This window comes from Spermophilus citellus (assembly GCF_964194105.1).
Source record: "Spermophilus citellus genome assembly, chromosome: 3".
Lineage (NCBI taxonomy): Eukaryota > Metazoa > Chordata > Mammalia > Rodentia > Sciuridae > Spermophilus > Spermophilus citellus.
The window spans coordinates 122,834,463-122,848,776 of record NC_138184.1 but is presented as its reverse complement, the minus strand read 5'-3'; the positions used below and the strand labels follow the sequence as shown (position 1 = coordinate 122,848,776).

At 39.8% G+C, this 14,314-nt stretch overlaps 1 protein-coding gene across 1 annotated transcript in view; it reads right to left on the bottom strand.

The window, feature by feature from the left end:
* Nucleotides 1-14,314, bottom strand: part of DDC (dopa decarboxylase) — a 98,053-nt gene that overhangs the window by 23,270 nt on the left and 60,469 nt on the right. Inside the window, exons 8-9 of the mRNA XM_081286896.1 lie at nucleotides 12,837-12,931; nucleotides 8,306-8,373 (exon numbers count right to left, since the gene is read on the bottom strand). Coding sequence (XP_081143022.1) covers nucleotides 8,306-8,373; nucleotides 12,837-12,931 — 163 coding nt within the window. The remainder of the gene's footprint in view (nucleotides 1-8,305; nucleotides 8,374-12,836; nucleotides 12,932-14,314) is intronic.

The following is a 14,314-nucleotide window of genomic DNA, read 5'->3' as shown; positions in this document are numbered from 1 at the left end:
GCACTGAGCTTTATCCCCAGTCCTCTTTTTATTTCTGTTTGGTGTTTCCAGAGATCATTCATTTAATTGCCAGGTGAGGGAGCAATATTTGGCATTGTTGGCTCTCCCTACTGTGTCAATTTTACTACCTCTGTTAACTTTAACTGTTTTACTCCATTTACTGTTTGAGGGTTTAATTATACACTGTCTCCTGGATTCATTGCATCCTGAGCTCATGATTTTCTGGCTTTCTTCTTTTCTAGTTAAATCTATTCTCTAAGTTGTACAGCAGTTGCATGACACAGTTTTGTTGCATCTTTATTTTTTCCTTGGTTCTTGGTACTTCAAAATACTTCCAATTTCCCATTATATTTTATTAATTGACTCATTTCTAATGGGCCTATAGTGATCTCCTCTTCAATATTTAGGTGACAACTTTGCATTTCCTTGTAGCATTTAATGAATACTATAAAGAGAATAAATTTTATTTTAATAAATAAGTTTGTGGGGAGGCTTATATACCTCTACATAAGAGATATACACTCTGATGCTTTTGTGGCATCAGAGTCATCTCACATTGCATGGGCCCTTCTCTATCACCAGAAAATTCTTAAGGGCTGAGGAAATGGCCTTTGTTTTGGTTCGGAAGTCTAGCTTCTTTTCTTCTGACAGTGGTGCACATCTGTAATCCCAGCAGGAGGATTGCAAGTTCAAGGTCATCCTCCGAGATTTAGCAAGGCACTAAGCAATTTAGTGAGACCCTATCTCAAAAGAGCTGGGGATATAGCTCCATGGTAAAGTATCTTTGGGCTCAATCCCCAATTAACTCTCTCCTCCCTGCCCAAAAGTCTACAAAATTAGGCAAGGCAATCAAAAAGATATATAGAAAACCTTCCATTAGTGAAACAAGTTCAAGAATAAAGTCTTACCATAACTGAAGTGATTAAAACTGTTTCAAAGTAACTAGATTAGAAGAAGGAGGAAGAGAAGATGAGGAGGAATCTCCTGTGTAATGTAGGTGTACAAAAACTATAAAACAATTTGTGATAAAATTTAATTTGGGGACTCATGCCTTTTAAAAACATAGAGATAATATATACCTTTGGGGTATGTGGATGTTGAGACTTTCTTTGAAAGATATTTGATACTAAAGGGATATTAAGCTCCATGCAGAGCTGTTCACATTTACATATAAAAGATTTGAAATATCAAATGAACAGTAAAACACTTATGAACAGGATAATGAATTCATTAGGAAATGTATTTACTATGCTTATAATGATTGCCAATTTTAGAACTTCAATTATCTTGTCCATTTCAATATTTAAAGAATAGGACCAAAGTGTTTATGTTAAATTATGGACTAACCATTGGTAAAATTTCATTAAACAAAAGAAAGACACTCTTTATTTTTTAAAGAATACAAAAAAAGCCAATGAAAGCAATAAAAAGTCCATTTAAATGTGAGTTTGCTGTATTAGTGAAATCTTAAAAAAAATCTGTAAAAATATTGCCCTTCTCTGAATTCTGATTTTTACAAGCATCTTTATAATCTGTACTCTATTGTGTTATAGTAGTTCACATTACTGCAATAATTTCTGAGACTAGCAAAATATTTAGCTTTTATTCCATGTGTACTCAGTTCAGTGCAAGGGGCCTCTGAATAAATTCTCAGACTTCATTTTCCCCATTCCCTGTTGCCACCTTGCAAAAATGCCATCTGCCTTCATACCTTCTGCAGACAGGCAGTGGGGACCATCCTTGACTGAGCATGCTCAGTGGATCTGACTTCTCAGCTAGGTGGATGAAGAAAAAGGATGATGTACATCTTTTGCCATTAGACTGTACCTCCTGGGCTAAAATTGAGGGCTATTTTCAGAATTCAGAGAAAAATCAAAATCAATTAACAAATTGAGTAAAAGTGTAAATAGAAGGGAAACATGGTTTTGGTTCATTCACATAAAATAGCCCTTTTTCTTCAACTTCTTTTGTATCCACAAGGAATGATCTCAACATCATCTGTGTGTTTGTAAAATGGGAATCCCTTTGCAGGCATGTACTTTTAGTTTAGTGCTTATAAGAAATGACTAAAGCTTTAAGATTAATATCTAGAGATTTATATCTAGAGATTTAAACCTGATGAATATCTAGAAATTTAAACCTCATGAGTTTAGCCTTGAGATACAGAATTCTATCTACTCTTCTTTCTAAAAATTAGATTATACAATGTTTTTCACTCCTGTTGCCATTAAACATTGCATGTGTGACTCCAGCTCTGACATGGGTAACCACGTGCCCTTTGAGGATGGATTAAATTTTTTGTTGTTGTTTTTTTCTTTTTTGAAAAATGGTTTCACTGTTGCCCAGGCTAGTCTCAAACTCCTTGGCTCAAGTGAACCTCTGGCCTCAGACCCCAGCCCCACCCCAGTAGTTTGGACTGCAAGTGTCATTATTTTCTGCTAGATTAAACATCTTGAATTCCAGTTTCCTCATCTATAAAGTAGGAATAATTAATAATTGCTCCCCCAAGGAAGCTGCTGAGAGGATTAGATGAGCTGATGCACCGGAAAAGGAAGTGCTACATAAATAGCAGGTACTGTTCAGAAGGCACTTATTGTTGCAATAAATGTCAGAATCAGGTTCCCTTCCTGGAGGGTTTAGGTGCATCACTTTGCCAAATGACAGGAAGGACCTGGAGGAGAGCAGTGGGATTCTCTCCAGAGAGCCTGAGAACTTAGGCTTGTATTCTGCTTCTTTGTAGAATCCTGATGCTGTAATTTAACTTGGCACAGCACTTCTTCAAAACAAAAGTATTTTGTGAGGAGCTGTCAATCTTCCAAGTGTGTTCTCCAGGAGCCTCACACTCAAATGTGTACAGGGAAAGGTTTACAGCCTGTGTGTGGCAGGCCAGTCAGGCTGTGCCAAATTAGAAAGCCAGTGCCCTGCCTAGGGCTGCTTCGCTCCAGATCACTGTAACTATGGAAATGACACTTTAAAGAGCTCTCTTTATCTATAGGGCTATTAAAAAATTGTTTATTTAAAAAAATCATTTTTTTACATATATGTAGCTTATTCAAAATAAATTTAAACCCATGTGGACCAAACAAAATGATCTATAAGTCCTTTAGCTGATATGAATCACATGTTCTCTATACCTCAGTGCCTTTGCACATTATGTACTCACTCCCTTTTGCTCTTTCCCCATGCAGCTCTCTGGTCAAATGCCCCTTCAACAGAGAAGCTTCTCCAGACTTCCCTATCACAAACAATCACTCAATGAATAATAGAGTTAATTCACTGTCTGTCCTCTGGGTCCTTTTCTTGTTTTCTACCTAAATCTCTCTCTTATCTTTCCAAGCCCCTCCCTTCACATCTTTCTAATCACCTGGCTCACCACCTGCGTTGGCCTGTAATTTATTTTATTAGTTTCTTAATTTATTTCAGTTGTATTTTATATTCTGGAAACTCTGTCCCGTGGATCAGACTCCCAAAGTATAAAAATAATTGCTCCAATTTTAATTCCATCATGATCAAAAATCAAATGCCCTTTCGACTAAATGGTGACTGCTCCCCTCTAGCTATGTTCTGAATGCTTTGTCTCTGCCCACAATTACATGTTGAAACCATCTCCCCTAAGGTGATGATCTTAGGAGGTAGGGCCTTGGGAGGTGATTACCTTATGAGGATGGAGCCTTCAGGAATGGGATCAGTGCCTGCTAAGGGTTAGATGGGAGGTGTTCCCCAAAACCTCATGTGTGAGACAGGTGCGAGAATGTTCAGAGGTGAAATGATTAGATTAGGGGAGCTGTGAACTAATCTGTGGATTGATCCACTGATACAGATTAGCTGGGTGGTAACAAGAGGCAGGCAGGATATGATTGCTTTAGGGTTGACATTTTGTCCTGGGTGAGTGGAGGACTCTCTTTGCTTCCTGGATGCCATGCCCTCAGCTGCTTTCCTCCTCCACCCCCTTCTGCCATGACGTTCTGCCTCACTTTAGAACGATGGAGGCCACCAAGCCCGGACTGAACCTCTGAAACATGAGCCAAAATAAACTTCCTCCTCTAAGATTTTTATTTTAAAATATTTAGTTTTTAGTTGTAGTTGGGAGCAAGACATTTATTTCACTTATTTATTTTTATGTGGTACTGAGGATCGAACCCAGGGTCTCACATGTGCAAGGCAAGCGCTCTACCGCTGAGTCACAATCCCAGCCTCTCTAAGATTTTCTTGTCAGATATTTTAGTCACAGCCATGCTAAGCTGATCAAAATAGTGCCCTTAAAAAAAGAGAACCCAGAAAACTTCCTCATCCCTTTCCCTAGGTGAGGAGACTTCAAAAAAGGTTGTCATCTGTGAAAAAGTAGGCCCTCAACCAACACAAAATCTGCCAGAGCCTTGATCAAAGTCAAGCCTTTCTAGCTTCCAGAACTGTGAGAAATAAGTTTCTTTGTAAGTCAACTATCTATGGTATTTTATTATAGCAACCCAAATGGAATAAGATGCCTGGTATAATTGAGATCAGTGTTTCCCAGATGCCCATTAACTCAGGTCCTCAGTCATGGCAGTATTGGGAACTGATGAAACCTTTAAGAGATTGGACCTAGTTGGAAGTCTTCTGGTCACAAGGGAGTATGCCCTTAAAGGGGATGTGCATAGTCAGCCTCTTGCTATCTCTCATGTCCTAGCCATAAGATGAGTGGTTTACTCTACCACATGTTGCTTCACCACAGGCCCCAAAGCAACTGGACCAATCCATCTTGGACTGAATCTTGTGATACCATGAGCCAAAATAAACCTGTCTTCTTTTTAAATGGGTTATCTCATTTATTTGATTATAGTATTAGAAATCAGACTAAAACCACACCTGGGCTACTCCTAATTCAGATACTGCTTGTCCAGCTTCACCTGCAGTGTAATTCTGGGAGCAGGGCCTAGACAGATGTTTGAAGGGCTACGGCACAAGCAACAATGCCATCACTGTAACGGCAATATGAAAAATATTCACCATGAAAGGAAAATACAATTTCTTTGGTGAAAAGAACAACGAGGGAAAAAAAACCAGGAAATTGTATATTTAGGTGTAAGTGAGACAAAAAGAAACATAAGTTTAGTAAGAATCAAATAAACAAAGCAGGAAGTAGTTGGCGTAATTCAGATGATGGGGTTTAAACTAAGCTAATCAGGTTTAAATCTCTAGATATTAATCTTAAAGCTTCAGTCATTTCTTACAAACACTGTTAAGGTCTGAATTGTGTACTCCCCAAATTCACCTGTTGAAACCCCAAGACCCAGGACTTCAAATTGTAATTGTATTTGGAAATAGGGCCTTTGTGAGTTAATTAAGCTAAAATGAGGCTATAGGGATGGGCACTAATCCAATATGACAGGCGTCTTTACAAGGAAAAAAAGATTAGGACCCAGATGCTCAAAGGGGCAGCAATGTGGAACACATAGGAAAAGGCATCATCTGCAAGCCCAGGAGAGAGGCCTCAGAGAAACCAGCCCCATGGACACCTTGATGTTGGAATTCCAGCCTCCAGGTCCCCCAGAAGGAATCTCAGCCATGTAAACTGTATAGTCTGTGGTACTTTGTTATGACAGGTCTGGCAAACCAACCAAAACAAGCACAGTGTCCCAAATAGTAAATATTTAGCAATATTTATATTAACACACTATTCAAACTCAGATTCCATCAGTCAACATTCATGCAATTTTTGGTGTCATGAACAATATCGTGGGTTTGGGAGAGGCTGTTTTTGTTTTTTGTTTTTTTCTTTTTTTCCTAAGACTCTCACAAAAATTCTTGACAACCATTTTATCCAGAACCCACCAGCTCAGAAGAGAAAGAGCACATGTCCTATTATAATTTAAATACTACACTTTAGCCTTTAAAAATCCATGGGGAAGTAGAAAATTTCTCAAGTGTTGAAACTACACCCCTCCCTGCAAACAACCCCTCCCTTGTCTTTCCTCACCCCAAGGAATGAGAACCAACTCCATCAGCTTCTCAGGCAAGCTCTCAGACACCAGAGGCCACTTCTGTGTCTTGGGACTCGTGTTTGTTTGTTTCTACAAGTAATCCTACTCTCTTCCTTTCTTTCTCCAAATGACCTGGGCTCAGGATAACACATTTCCTGTGTCTCCTCCCTATTTCATCTCCACTTTATCCAATTTCTCTTTACAGATTGGTGTCTGAATGCTAGGTAGGGTCTGTCTGAGACATATGAAAACCCAGTTTCAGTTCTCCTAGCATCTGCTCCAGAAAGACTGACATCCTGGGTCACATCAGCTCTGGGGACAAGCACACAGTGGCCTGGGGAAGGCTCAAACGTTTCTCACCATATCATGGGTGCAGAATGCTTTCCCAGCCTTATTGCATGTACTGCTTGTCCAGAACAAGAAGCAAGATACCCCATTTATTATAATCCTCCTTAGAAGATTCAGTATTTTCATTATAGGCCAAATATTTTTTGGTCCCAAATATTTTTGGTCCATGATAGCTTTAGTTTCCTCATCTGTAAAGGTGAGGCATGGTAATTTCCTGTCCTTCAAGGGCTGCTCAGGAGGTTCTATTGAGCTACCTAAGTACAGGATTTAGAATGAAGCCCACACCTATTTGGTTCTTGCTGTACAACTACTGTGGAGGTTATTGGTTTATACAGGTTGTGATAAAACTCTTGTCACAACAAGAGTCCTTCCTCTGGCCAACACTGCCAGGCAGATCTCCATCCCTTCCCCAACAGCCCTCACGCAGCAACTCCTGGCAGGATTTGTTTTTTGTTCAGTGCTGGGAATTGAATCCTAGTCTCACACATGCTAAGCAAGTGCTCTACCTCTAAGCTGCATCCCTATCCTTTAAAAAGTTATTATTATTTTGCTTTGAGACAGGGATTTGCTAAGTTGCTCATGCTGGCTTTGATCTTGCAATCCTCCTGCCTCAACCTCCCAAGTAGGTGGGATTACAGGTGTGCTCCATGACACCCAGCTCAGAATGGTTTTGTGTCTTATTCTTCTGGAAGCCTCCCTCTCATCTAAGGATGCTCTCTGCACCTGTTCTAGTGAGTGAGCCCCTGTTGGCTCTCTGACAGAGTTCTCAAAACTCTAGTTCCTTACCAGCTTTCTAATGGACCAAATATCTCAGCCCCCCCAAAAAAATTAATTTCTACTAAAATTAAACTTGACAAAAGAGATTTTTGACACACTGTATGAGGGATCACCGCTGTGCTCTACTTTCAATAAAATGGAAGAACACATCCACACGAGTACAAAAGAGCACTCACATTCAAAGGAGCTGAAGATTTTACAAATCCTGATTAGTATTTCAGACAAAACTAAATCTGAAATGCCCATGTGCCAATTAGTTTTTAAAATCACATATCAAAAGTTTGGGGGAAAAGACTGTGACACAAAGAATTTGATGTGAACAAAAGAATTGTAAATGAGGTTTGCTTTTAGATAAACCAGTAAAAGAATAAACTATTCATTTGTTTAAATGAGAGACCTGACATGAGTTTAATTGTGTGAGAGCTATATTCCTCATCTTTTTAAGGTTAAAAAAATCATTCATTTGATTACATACTGAACAATTTTGCAAAGCAAAGCATAACTGGAAGTGCTGAAAATTTGCCATCTTGCATACTGCACAAAATTCATGCAAGACCCCTTGGTCTTATGATTGATAAATCAATTTTTTACTCTAAAAAATTGTAAGAACAAGTTTCTGTGTTTTATCTAGTGCCACTTCTAGTCATCATTATTTCTTTAAACACCATCTATTGTAGGACAATATCACTCACTTTAATTTTTGAGTTCTTTTTCTACTTCTAAATAAAACCAAAGTGATGTGGCACTGTTATTAAGAATTTCCAGGGAAATTTATTTCAGAGCACAGAATTGCTCTTGTTTTCTCTCAGCAAATGCTTCCAAGCATTTAGATTTGGATTGCTTAAACTTAGCATCAGACCAAGAATGATGATGAATCCAAGATTTAAAATGCAGAAGCAATCTAATTAAATGTATGCACTGAAATTTCCTTGGATTTGTTTTCTCTTCTGCTACATCAACCATATTTCAGACTGTCTCTCTTTGCCTTCTCTTTTCTCATGCCAATATGTTGCAACATGTTCTAGATGAAAGTTTACAGCCAGGGTAAGATTTAGTAAGAACTCCATCAATGGTTCAGAAACGAAAGCAGCAGTGAGCTGAATGACTAGGTGCGCCCCCTCAGCTGTCTCATCCTTCTCTGCCAGATTTCCCTCAGGTGGGCTATCATCTCTGCAGAGCAGGGGGTGCCTGTAACTGGTGTCCAGTGAAAGAGAACTTACCACATGGCGGAGCAGTCAAAATTCACCAAAAGCCACTTGTGGGGATTAAAATTAAATGAATCTGCAAACTGTCAAAGAATAAGAACAATAAAAAGTAAACTAGTTATAGATGTTTCAGTATAAAACAAGACCTTTAAAAGTTTACATTTTTTAAAAGTTTACATTTTTTCAAAGGATAAAAAAGTACAGTTAAAATATACTACAGGGAACCAAAATAAATAGAGTTTATATTCCAAATGAAAGCACTTTCAGATTTTACATAGTCTAAAGTCACATCAAAATTTTCCATATTTTGGGCTGGAATTGTAGCTCAGTGGTAGAACACTTGTCCTGTACATGGGAGGCACTGGGTTCAATCTTCAGCACCATATAAAGATAAATAAATAGAATAAAGGCATTGTATACATCTACAACTAAAAATACATTTTTAAAAAATGTATCTTTATTGTATTTCAAGGTACTAGGATATTTGGAATATTTAATTCACAAGTACTATGTCTAAAAATTGTACTTACTGTGCTCATGAAATACTTTTATGTCCACAGTTCTTTCAACTCCATGATGTAGCAAGCAGAGTTCTTAGATTATATATATCATCATGAACCAGGAGAAAGTGAAAATTTCATATCTAATTTACAGTAATTAGAAACTCATTTTTTTCATGCAACTGATTAGTTCCTTTGCCAACATGCCATAAGATTACAACTCTTCCCCTTTACCTTAGTATTTTTCTCTATTCTTAAAAACAATATCCAAGTTTATTGTATTCCTAAAAGTTATAGATTCCATGGCTGGAAAATCATGTGTAGCAGCTGCAAACAACCAAGCAGCAGCTTCATCCACCATATTTTCAAGGAAAAAATGAGAGATTTCAACCACCTAGAGTGGCTATGGAGGGCACTGTTCATCCTCACTGAACTGCCATACATGAGACTTTCTTCGATTTTTCAAAATACACCCTCTGGTTTACCATCTGATTGATAAATAGGAACTAAGTTCATCAGAAATGCACGGGATTTGGACACATGTCTAAAGACATAGTGAAGCAGAAATAGAGGGAGGTGCCATTGGGCAGCCAGTCTGGTCCCATGTTCTAATGGGAAAAATTCTCAATCTGTCCAAGCCTTGACCCCTCTTCTCTATTTGGTTCCTGGGATGGACACTGAGGAGGCAGCAAAGATTGAAGAGGCCAGGTCAGCATCAGCAGGGAGACATTTGGTCAGCAGATGGCAACCTTCCACATCGACCTCCTCTGGAGGTACAGATTCATTTCCTTCCAGGTTTCAAAAAAAGTAATTTTGAGAAAGAGACAGGAAATTACAGCAAGTTTCATTTGTTGATAAAAGGAAACAAAAGGTTAAAGAGGAGCTTTGTTTGCTAGGAATTTTATTAGTTCCCTCCTCTGAGGCTGATCTGTTTAAACTTCTTTCATTACCCAACAGTGATATTTTCCTCCCGCTGACAGAGAGAAAGGCTCTTATCTCCAAGGGTAGGGCCACCACAGGATATTGCAGCTCGCTTATCTGACCCACTGAGCAGCAAAGCCCTCAGCCAGGCGAGGAGAGAGTCCAGAACAATAATGGAGGAAAAATTGAAATGACTCCTTGTTGGGCACGAAACACTGTCTGCTGTCGATAGGATCTGGCGGGAGTGCTCATCTCGGAGGTGGTCTGACTGCTAGGCACCCTTCTATGAAAGGAAAAACCTCAAGTTGTCAATCCATGGGGAAAAGAAAAGCAGTGGTAGGAAAAGATCATGAAACTCCCAAACCTGACACCTGGAGTTAGATTGGAGCTTTTGGCCCAGGCCCTGCTCTGGAGAGAAGCACATAAACTCAAGAAGAATTTCCCTGAAGCTTTCCAGGGACAGTCTTTCCAAGCAATGAGTATTATCTCCATAATTAAAGGTATTTGCATGGCACAGGTTGAGTATCCTTTATCCAAAATGCTTGGGACCAGAAGTGTTTCTGATTTCGGATTTCTTGCATTTCAGAATATTTGCATATACATAATGAGAGAGCTTGGTGAAGGGACCCAAGTCCAAATATGAAATTCAAATATGTTTCAAGATACGCTTTATACACATTGCCTGAAGGTAATTTTATACAATATTTTTAAATCTTTGTGTGTGAAGCAAATTTTCACAGTGTGAAAATTTCCATTTGTGATGTCATGTCAGAGATCAAAAAGCTTCAGATCTTGGAGTCTGGATTTGTAGATTAGGAGTGCTCAATCTATATAGAAATTTATTCTTCATTTTCTAGCACTAAGCATCCACAAAACTAGCTATCAGCAATGAACTATAGAGGGGCTGGTACTCCCATCACATTATGAGAACATCTTGCAAGCTAACCCCCACTCTAGGACTTACATATGTTTCTGGAAGCTTCATTTATCCTCAGGGATCCCTCTAAGCCCTAGCATGTATGAAGCACTTGATAAGCAATTGGTGAATGAATAAATATGATGAGATATAAACAAGAATGACACTTTATTCATTAGTAATAAGGGGATTATTCTCTTCAAAGATGGGGCTTTTGTATTCTATACCTCAGACATTCACTTTTCTGGTTTTACAGCACTATGAGAATTCAAAACAGTAATTAGAAAATTGATTGGTAAGTCTGACCCTGACATGCAAGCAGAGAGAGGTTTTAAGGAAAATTCTCCAAGCAATGGTGAAAAATAATAAAAGCATCTAATGCATGCTCAGTACTTCCTGTGTGCCAGACTGTTCTTAAGCCCTTTAAATATGATTGACTCATCTACTCGTTATGACAACCCCATAAAAGAAGCATCATTATGAAATACATTTTATGAGACATAGAGAGAATACCTAACTTGCCCAAGGGTGCACAGCTAGTTCTAAATGATCAAAACCGTAACAGAGCCCCAGTTTCCCCAGTATCCTGATTAATTTTTTTTTTTTTTTTTGGTGGCTGAAATTCCTTAAGCTGAGGATGGAAACTGAAGAACTGGCCCCAAAATCTTGGTGGGTACCATCAAAGGTTGAAACACTGGAATCAGTGAGGCAGTGTGGTATATGCCTATAATCCCAGAGGCTTGGGGAGCTGAAGCAGGAGAATTTTGAGTTCAAAGCCGGCTTCAGCAACTTAGTAAGGCCCTAAGCAACTTAGCAAGAACCTGCCTCTAAATAAAATATTTTTTTAAAGGGTGGGGGCTGTCGATATAGCTCAGTGGTTGAGTGCCCCTGGGTTCAATCCCTGAAATTAAAAAAAAAAAAAAAAAGAAAGAAAGAAAAAAGGAAAAGAAAAGCTGGAATCCTAATTCTAACTCCTGGAATCATAAATCTACATATGCATACTTCCTATCTTGTCCACTATATCCCATTCCTCTTATAAAAGCTGTTCATGCCTTTGAGCCCTCACAAAATGGAGATTCGAAACAGAAGAGGTTTCTTCTATCTTCCCCAGAGCCAGTTTTGAATAAACTTGTTTTCCTTCATCAACCTCTGCCCTCTCAACTTTGATTGAGCTACAAGAAGCAGAACCTGTAATTCTGGTAATAAAACCAGGGATTCTAATGGAAAAACCTGCACCATTCATCCTGATCACATGCAGGGAGAGATCTCACCAAGCCTTCCACCCATAAGCAGAAAGCAATTATTTCCTGGTCGATACTACGACTCCCCTGATTCAGTATCTCCTTCCCTGGACACATTTCCAACAGCAGCTTCTTAGAACCCTTCATTGCTTTCTGGGGAGGAAGGCTTTGTACTCTGCGAGCTGTCACAAGGACGAGTCTAAAATAATGTCAGCACAGCCACAGGTGCAAGTCTGTACCACGTCATGTTCCATAGTTCTCTGGAAAAGCAGAGAACTGATCAATAATTTTGATTGCTATTTCTCAAATGAAGCAGGTATTTTACTTGGCTTTATGGGCCACATTTTATAATTTCCGGAAGGGTGACTGGGGACTTTAAAAGCTTTGGTAGCTGCTTGTTCCATGTTGGTTAAAGTAACCATCATGCTCAGATGTAGGAGTAGAATGTGAATAACAAACAGATTGTAGATGATTCCAGGTTGGGACTTTAAATTATCTTGTGAATAAAATGCATTAAATTTTTATTTTGTTCCTAAATATTTTCCCATAATTTTGTAAGTTAAATGTAACCTATTATGCGTAACTCTGCCCAGGATGTTGTAGAACTGAAAAATAGCTGTCAAAATCCGGAGGACCTCAAAAAGACAGGCTGTATGACTTGTAGGACTGGAGAAAGTTCTCAGCCCTTAGCCTGAGGAAGCAGGATTTCCAATAATCAGTGGAATTGATTGGAAAATGACTTGCTGAAACAAACCACAACAGTGAGAAATTGATTGTCAGATCTTCATAAAGGATAAACATAGTGCTTAAAAAAAAAAAAAAAACTTGGTCTGGGAGGCATAGCTCAGTCGTATAGTGTTATCCAGCATGTGTAAGGCTCTGGGTTTGATTGCCAGAACCTCACACACATGTAAAACAGACAAACAAAAAGAAAATTCACCTTATTACGCAGCAAAAATCTCACCCACCTCCACTCCGTTCAGAAGATGCCGGAACTCAGGGCAGATGAAGGCACTGCCTGCGTATGCAGCATCAATGTGCAGCCACAGGTCCTCCTTCTTGCCTGAAGCCAGAAATAATTGTTGAGTTTTTACACGGTCACCCTGTCCACGTGTAGTCGGATAGATGACCTCGTCCTGGCCAGGATCCTTCTTGTATATATAGCTCATCCATAGTATTTGTGAAATTAATGAATGGATCCCCAAAGGGCCCCTGTTCTTAGAAGTACTGAAGCTGAGAGCAGAGGTGTGTGCCGTTGGCCCTGGACACACGCCAGCTGCTCAGTGAGTGACTGGAAAGTAGGGGAGACAGAATCCATTGCCAAACCCTCACTGCTCAGTAAAGTGCTTAGGGGCCAGCAAGCGCCACCTCTGCCTCCCTTGCTCACCCTTTCACTGTCTTCAAGGGACACCACCCTTTATAGTCCTCCCTCATCTCATCCACCCAGAATTTCCTCCCCTATCCTCTTTGCCATCCCATTCTCAAGTTCTCACAACATCCTCTAAAGAAAGGTCTGGCACACAATCCACATACTCTGCCCCACTCCATCACCACCATGAAGTTAGTCATCTTACACTATCTTTAATCCTGAAGTGGATTTCTGTTTTCCAATCATACCAGAAGAGCCTGGAAGCCGGGGCCATGCTTTTGTGGGGAGTGAGAGAGCCTCATGCACAGGGATGCTCCCCAAATTTGGACATATCTGGGTTCAGCTCCTGCTCCAATTGCTAAGGAGCTTTATGATCCTGTCTGCTTCCTCCAAGGTCCATTCTCCTCAAAGGCAAAATGGACATCCAAGTTGTACTCATAACTCTGAGCAATAAATTAGGTGATCTTCATAGCATGCCTATCAGCACAAGGTTGGTGAGAAATAAATGCGTTTTCCATGACTAGTCTTTCCTTCATCCCAGGCACCAGTTAATCACATGATAGGTGAGAATTACAGAGCGGGTGGGAGGAAGCTGTGCCCTGTACAGATGAGGGTGCCAGATGTCAGAGTCAGGCACCCGGACTTTTGCTGATCAGCAGAGCCACCCTTCAAATGAGCATATGTAATGCTCATGAACCAGTGTACTTTGAGGAGAGATAAGTCACTCTGAACTCTGCTGATAAAAGATACAAAAGACATTTTAAATCTTTGACTCGGTTTGATCTTCAGGATTAAAACTCTCAGTTGGATCAAGATCAAATGTGTTGTAAGGGCACACGTCAGGGCACCATAGCCAAAGACCGTGGAGCAGAGGGTGACCTGAATGGCCTGAAGGAAGGCTTATTGGCCAAGATGTCTGGGTTCATCACCTCTCCAACAATCAGACCCAACTGGTGGTCACATGACCCCATGTGCATGAGGCAGGAGACAAAGCCCTAGCATAATATGGGGCTTCTTCCTGAAGAGTCATTCAGGAGATGATGTCAGGATGACCAGGACAGCTACAGCTCAGATGTG